Source organism: Crassostrea angulata, chromosome 2, assembly GCF_025612915.1.
Source record: "Crassostrea angulata isolate pt1a10 chromosome 2, ASM2561291v2, whole genome shotgun sequence".
Taxonomy (NCBI): domain Eukaryota; kingdom Metazoa; phylum Mollusca; class Bivalvia; order Ostreida; family Ostreidae; genus Magallana; species Magallana angulata.
The window spans coordinates 75,070,226-75,078,352 of NC_069112.1; the positions used below are offsets into that span (position 1 = coordinate 75,070,226).

The window sequence follows — 8,127 nt, forward strand, 5'->3', positions numbered from 1 at the left end:
AAACTATTTTTCGCGAAACCCAATCAGTGCTGAAATAGTGTTGTATGTTTTCTATTGTAATTAAATATCAGACTACATTGAATATGTACCACTAACTAGGATTTAAGATCAAAATAACAGATGGAAAGTATGCTGTTCTGTTCATTAATTGTACTTGTAAACTGTAATTGTAAACTGATGATAGTAAACTGCAACTATAAAAATTCACTTTTTTTTCTGAGATAGATTAGACTCTTCTGCGTGTACATTCTACCTGTTTGGTTTTTTTTAAAATCAATATGTATTTTTCACGGTCATACCCTTAGTTCACATTCTTTATCAAATGATTGCTATATATTGGTCGGCGAAGTTACGTTAAAAAAGACTACGGCCAAAAGCACCTATAATATATCTTCCTCATTTGAAATAGAAATACTTGGCGGCACATTAAACTGTATAGTAACTGAACGGGAATTTGTGTAAGAGTTTAATATTGTATTGTCCTTACATTCCTAATTGGTAAAGTTGGGTTGTTTTCAAATACTGCTAACTGTCTTGTTTATTGCTTAAATAATTGCTAGTTCAATAAAGCGATTATTACAATTCTCAGGTTTCTTTTTGACCATTCTCTAGGGTTTATCTCAGTCATTTGTATATATATCAAAATCCGTATTGATTTAGTTCAAACTGCGTGAATTCAACATCCTGCTCCAGTTTTGTAATATATATATATATATATATATATATATATATATATATATATATATATATATATATATATATATATATATATATATATATATATATATATATATATATATATATATATTGTAGCACTTACTATCTTGCAGTGAACCGCAGACTATGTTATATCTCTATTTTGGAGTGTATGCTATAAATGTCGTTACATGTAAGTTATTTTACATATCAATGTAATTCATTTTAAAATTGTTGCATGTGCATGGTAATTCATTTTAAAATTATTGTATGTGCATGGTAGCCCTTTCATTGAGAATTAGTACCATCTCTGACTTTGATTTCATTGAATCAACTTTGAATCAACCAAACTTATTACTCAACAAAATGACAGTAATGAAATATTTCGTTTATTTACAGCGTTTAACAGGCTAATTTTAAGAGCATAGTTTTCAAATAGTCACAGCAATAAAGGCCGATGTTAATGGTCTGTTGTCATCTTGATAAGCAGTTAAGAGTGTTTGTTTTTCATGGTTGAGGTGCCGTGATATCTGAGAATAGTCCACAGTGCCAGCCATAATCTTTTATGAAAACTACTTATAACTAACATAAAAAAAAGTTTTATCGAAATGATATCAAAATATTCAAGAAATGCAAGAAAAATACGATTGAGTTTATTGAACAAACTCTGAAACTAATCACTGCTGGCATACGCCAAAAGAACAATCAAAACTATGCTGTTTTATCAAAATTTTAAAGTTGGCTTTTCTTTAGACTTTGTGGTAAACATTAATGAAATCTGTGGAATTACTTTGTCCAAGTATGTCATGTGTTTATCTTTTTTCGATAACAAGCCTCGACGGCTGTGTGTGTTGCTAACTTTTATTAAACATATGCAATGCTTTTTTGTGATGATGACCAGCTACGTGTTTCTATAAAATGCAGAAATCTAACTTGGTTTTTACTTTTGTTAGAGCCTAAAACACACATCTGTATATTGCATTATACATATATTCACCCAGATCTTGCATAGAAAGATTGACTTTTGCATATGTGCAACTTTTATCGTTGAGATGCAAGTTTTACTGTTTCTCTTGCATAATACATATATATAACAGTTGTATGGATTTTTGTTATTCACAAATATCCAACAACGAAAGATAAAATTTATGTAAAACAAGACATTGTCTATCTTTTTCAAAAATTTATTGTGAAAATATCGCCTATTTGATAAAGCTCTGCCATTCAGTCAACTGAAAAGTTCCTTAAATGACTAGCCTAAAATGACCCTATGGTCGTTTTGCAACAGCTTTAAATTTACTGAATGACACATATTCATCTTGCAAGGCGTTATCAGAGGCAAGGTGTAACTACGCAAAATGTTTTGCCGGTTTTTTGCAGATGTAGTGCATCTTATGATGACAAGGGTAGTCGTGCCACTTCCTGCTGCCCGTTTGGAGGGCTGCACAATCCTCATTGGTCCCTATTTGGGGCTGCCCCTTTTCCCAGTTGGTATAAATGGGTTTTCTCCCACTTGATGGATACACATATTTATTTTGATTCACTACATCAGTGAGGCCAATCCATAAAATTTTAAAACCTGATAAAAGAAATATGAAAAACAAGCTATTTGTAATTTAAAATCCGTTTTTATAAGAGGTTTAAGGATGTATTTCAGTTTCATAACTGTGGTATGAGGTTTTTTGCAATCAAGAGACAAAGAACTTTTAAATTAAATAAATTTTTGTTTCACTTCAAATGTTCTGAATTATTGAAATGTATTTTTGAACATTTCAAGACACAAACCAATGAAAATATTAAAAGATGAAAATGATAAGGGTTGAAAGACGATATTTCGCGTTTTGATTTTAAGAAACTAGCAGGTCTAAAAAAATATATATGTATACAAATATTATCGTTTTAATAGAATTCTACCAGTTTATGATCATGCATTTTTGCATTTTATTCGTTATAATTAAAATGTATATTGTTACATTCAATCGTTATATACATGTTAAGGTATCATATTCAGGCTTAATGAGCCATCACTTCACGTTTACTTATAGCGAACCTATTTTTTAAATCCAATTAATATAAAAGTTTATAAAAGTTTTCTTAAACAACTGCGAGTAGTAAAGCAATTGTACGTAGTTGTTATATATCTCTTAAGAAAATTGGTTGTTTTTCCTAAAATTTAAAACGATAATAAAATTTGGCCCATTTTTACTATAAATACAGCAAGGAATGAATATAAAACATGCTTTTATGCTAAAAATTTATATTTACATTCAGTGTTTATTTACCCTTATGTTTGCATTGGGAATCTGCGACGTTCAGTTTTCTTTGAATACACTTTGCTAATTCATGGGCCATGTGCACAAAAATTAACGTCTTCACGTGTTTTGAGTATATTTATTTCTGTAAGATTAAATGAAACTTTCAATCTTACATGACCAATTTGATATGTACTTTTGAACAACAGTCATTAATTATATCTACTCTTTCATAAAAAAAGGTTGTTTTTTTTTTTACAAAGTTTCTGGTACTATATTTTTTGTCGCGAAAGCTAACTGAATAAGAGGTTAATATAGCAGCCGTTCCATGTATGTTTCATATCCCTGGCTAAGAGCGCAAATAATAATGGCATTATAGCGGCGATACACAATATTTCATACAAATAGACAACAAAATGAAAATATAAATATAAGCACTAAATACTAATTTTTGGAGGTCGTCGGTCATATGACACACTATAAGCGGTGCAGACAAATTATCATACCGCGCTAAACGCGCGGTATTCAATTTTTCTGCACCGCTTGGTGTGTCATAGGACCGACACATCCCACAATAAGTATTCAATGCTTAAATAACATTAAACAATAAACTTGTCTTACGACGAATAAGACTTTGGAGCCAAATCCATGCTTCTTCTTCTGCCGTTCTTACTTCTACCAAATTTGACCCCTTTCCGGAACAAATTGCCTGTAAACATCAAGTTCAAACTCATTGAATGTTTCAAGATTCGACTAATGGATTTTTACTGATACCAAATGACTTGGTACACAGTGGGTTTAAGTTACAAATCATGCAATGACATTGTAACCATAATCATGTCGGTCATAATCGGAAACTGAACAATCGTTGCCGCATCATGGGTTAAAAGAATAAAACCTTGCTGATGCCTTTTTGCACGGATAAAGACAAATCAAAGTAACTAATAATAGTAAGCAAACAAATAGATAGAGATGAAATGTATGCTTCTAATTAAAATAGAATGAATTACAAAATGTATATTATTAAATATCCTGGTGTATAGAAACCAACCTTCTGAAATCTTTATGATAATTTTAAAATGCCTTATCATTTTTCCATCCTTCTCTCAATCGTCCTAGAAAAAATACACGATTTTTTCCATTTTCCTATCCCCTGTCCCAAAAAAATATTTACTTAAAAATGGCCAAATCTATTCAACGTACTCAAGGATTCTTCTAAGATTTAGATACTATTCACTTCAATAAATAGCTGAATTTGATACAGTAGAATTTGTCAAAAGGAATAATTAACTACCATCATTACCAGAATAAGCTGTGGAGAAAATAGCCCCTCTCTTGAATTAACTTGGGGTAATCTTGAACTAATGACGACTAACGCAAAATAAGTGTAGAACTACAGATAGAATCTTAAATATCATTTGGAACATGTATTAAGTGTGTTGTCACCCTGTGCGGCACCAAATCTCATGTTACACGAAAAATGGCTCACCAATATATACTCATATATACTTGAAACACTTAATTATCATAATGCAATATATGAATTCTAAAAATATGTTTGGTAATGTCTGTGGTATTAAAACTTACCACTGCGTTTGGAAAAATGTCTGCCTTCGTAGAGAAAAAGTAGCATTGATTATTGTATGGTACCCATCCGTCATCGCAAACTAAAGCAACAAATACATACAAATACATTCAAATAGTTTTTTCCTATTGTAATTATTGGATTTCCCTTTTGTCAGTATATTCCACAATATTGACTTTCCCATGTGTCATTGCCATTTTATTTTTGTAACTTGTTATTTCTTTAAGATATCATAAAAAATAATTTTAACATGTGTAATATGAAATATAGTATAGTATTTGTAAATGTCAGTAACAATGAATAACTGGTCTTTACTGGTTGTTCTTAACCTGCAATTAATTTTTGACTAAGATAATAGACACATTAGATTACAAGTAGTACTTACCCCTCTCGGTGCTGGCAAAAGTTTGCAAAGCAAACAATACCAGGACAAATTTAATCATGATTAAGTCAGACTCTTTGCTGAGACAAACTTTTGATAATATCCTATTTGTTGATTTCAAACCTGTAATAAATATGTATATTTATAGCAATACGTTTTTGTTTACTGGATACTTTGTCAATGTTTACATATGTTCGATCTGTTTGTAATGTATTACATTGCTTATAATAGTGTATCAAATATATGCTAATATGTTTTTGTTGTATTACAAAGTTTAACCATGACAGTGACATGTGTTGGAATGAAAAAAAGTATAGAAAAAAAAACGGATGAAAAATACATTTTTTAATGAACCTGTCTTTTGCATCCCCAATGTACCGAAAAAAGCTAAATATGTTATATTAAGTTGGCATCCTCTCTTTTAAAAATGATATGAAAATTTAATCAAAATGTAATAAAAATGGTATAATGACTTTAGATTAATTTTGATACAGCAAACTCGAAACATGTTTTATCTTTCTGACTTTTGGTATATTTGTACAAGAATGAAGAATTTTCTGCTTGATAATTTCGAAAGTAATTGGCGTTGTTCACATCTCCAGGAGACATAAGGTTGTATGTGGTACCCCAAATGGTAATAAATATGTTGTTTTTGGCGCAGTGGTTACATTTTATATGTCAACAAGAAACTACAACTTGGAATATGTGTATAATTACCCCATCTGACCAAACATGTCAAAACGTGTTTGTTAAGCAAAATTTTGTAACATATGTTGTGGTTCAACTTAATGATAATGAAAGAGGGAAAAGATATCACGGATAAACCAACGCGATTAGTTAAACAAACATCGAATGTTGATGACAAAAAATGTCAATTGCCATATCATTTTAAATTGATTTTTCTTATGATTAAAAGTATTGTAAATACTTTTGAAGTGAAAATATAAAACAAAATATATACCGCATTATCGGTTTCTGCAATTAGAAAAATTCAGGATTAAATCTACAAACCTCCTTCCTCATTTTCTTTTCCCGTGTTGGTCATTATCATTAATGTAACATGTTTGGCTCGTCAGCTTGACTTTCAGTGCTGTTCTGTACATTCAAAAATTTTGAAATTATTATTTCTATAGATTATATAAAATCAAACATCTTAATTTCCACAATGTTTTTTACCTATTTCTATATATTTTACAATAACTGTCATGCGATCGATAAAGTTACTTGATTAACGTTTTGTCCCCCTTATGATACATGGTACATGCATTTACGTTCAAAGAAATATAGCATGATTCAATAACGTTAAATGATAGGATTGTTATTGACGGTTCTGAAAAAAACAACACCATTCTATTCATTTGTTATGTTATTATATGATTTTAGTTTATAAAATGATATTATGCTTATCTGACATTTATATTTAACAGTTTCTATCATAATACTAATTTATTGGTTTTAAGTTTAATAATGTGACAAAAACACCCTTATTACCTATGCACATGTGTTTCACCTATTTATCATATCCCAACAAAGAAATTTACACTGCGCTCAAATTAGCTGTGCTAAAACTCATGAATATTTGCTGATGTTATACATATGCTAACGAAACTTTATCAGTATATCTTATTTTATGAAGTTTGTGAAAAAAAAATAACTTTGTTATTGATTTTAAAATACTTAGAATTTTCGATGTTTCAGTCAGCTTGCAACCGGATTTCAATAAAAACTTTAGTTGTCATGCTTTGTTTGTTGGAAACAATAATGTTTGAATAAATAAGGCTTAAAAACAAGGTTTCTGTGATTTTTAAATTCGAAAATAATCTAAAAAATATCATAGCAATTAAACTTAATTTCGACGAATATATTCTCCTCTTTTTCTGCATCTTTACTTATTTCTTAGTAATTTATCAGTAATCATAACTTGAACATTCTTAACAAAGTCGTTTCATAGAATTTAAATCCCTTGCAACGCTTGAAATTTTACTAGAAATTCTCATATGCTCTTTAACCATAACCTTTTGATATTGTGTATTAAGACTTCAAAACCTGTATTTTTTAGCAAAACACTAACCTGTATTTTTATTCAAATACAACATCTGTAGTATGGCTTATTTTCGATATCAGAAAACTCACGATTAAGGTCGCTACATACAAATACTAAATGTTCGGATATGAGGCAAATTTTTTTTGACAAAATACATTGACAAAGACAGTAGAAAAAGATACAAAGGGTACAAGTACACATATTTCACAATGAGAATGTAATAGATTGTTTACAAATGTACCTGTATACTACTTCAAAAAGGAGGTTAGTACGTGAAAATAAGATGAAAGAGAGAATTTTTGAGAGAAAAGTGTTTGTGTGTGTGTGTGTGTGGGGGGGGGGGGGGGTAGTACTTTATATAACCTATTGAATCTGATAAATATTACTAGTGTATCATAATTATAAGTCACATATTTTTTGCCAATGCCTTTCAAACTCTGAGAATCTACAGTTTTTAAGCAAAATATATTTCTCTACAGATATTCTGTTTTTCATTATATTTTCTAGTGCGGTAAAATTCAGTTTTGGAACTTCTTTCTATCTACTTACAAATATGTATTGTTTTATTATTAGAATGAAAAGATTATGTACTTTATACAATTTTCTCTCTTTATATTTTCCAAATAAAATTGAGTTTTTGTCAAATGTTACTTGCGTTTCAAATTTCCCTAACAAACACTCCTCGCATAGTTCCCAAAGTTCTTTTACACAATAGCAATCTATAAATTATAGCGTTCAATAGTCGCATTAACTCTTTTACAAAAGGGGCAGACTGGGGATTCTTTAACCTTTATCTTGAAAATCATTTGCTGGTATTATTCTATGTAAAATTTGAAATTGTAGCCATTGGAGTTTTGACTCTTTAGTAGTTTTATATGGAAGTTCAAATATTTTGTTCTTGTCTTTGTTGTTAAAAATAAAGCCCCTTTCTTGCCATTTATTTACAGATGTAATTGGTTCTCTTTTCTCCTTAAAAAGTTCGTTGTACATGTCTTTGCAAGCTTTTTTATTGGTGAAGAAAATATGTATGTGCTCAGGGATACTTGGGCCAGACTTGTATTTGATTTCATTGATATTGTCTTTATTTAATCTTTCAAATGTTGCTCTCTTTAGGCTTGCATTTTCAATAAAATTTGTTTTTATATTTTGATTTTCTATTGCTTCTATA

The 8,127-nt window shown here is 29.8% G+C and overlaps 1 protein-coding gene across 1 annotated transcript; it reads right to left on the bottom strand.

The window, feature by feature from the left end:
- Window positions 1-1,870: 1,870 nt before the first annotated feature.
- On the bottom strand, window positions 1,871-5,034 carry LOC128171529 (collectin-12-like). The gene is made up of 4 exons (XM_052837308.1): window positions 4,919-5,034; window positions 4,536-4,615; window positions 3,570-3,657; window positions 1,871-2,275 (listed from the first exon to the last, which is right to left on the bottom strand). Exons 1-4 carry the CDS (start codon window positions 4,974-4,976, stop codon window positions 2,046-2,048), a joined length of 456 nt encoding a protein of 151 aa, XP_052693268.1. The 5' UTR covers window positions 4,977-5,034; the 3' UTR covers window positions 1,871-2,045.
- Window positions 5,035-8,127: the final 3,093 nt, after the last annotated feature.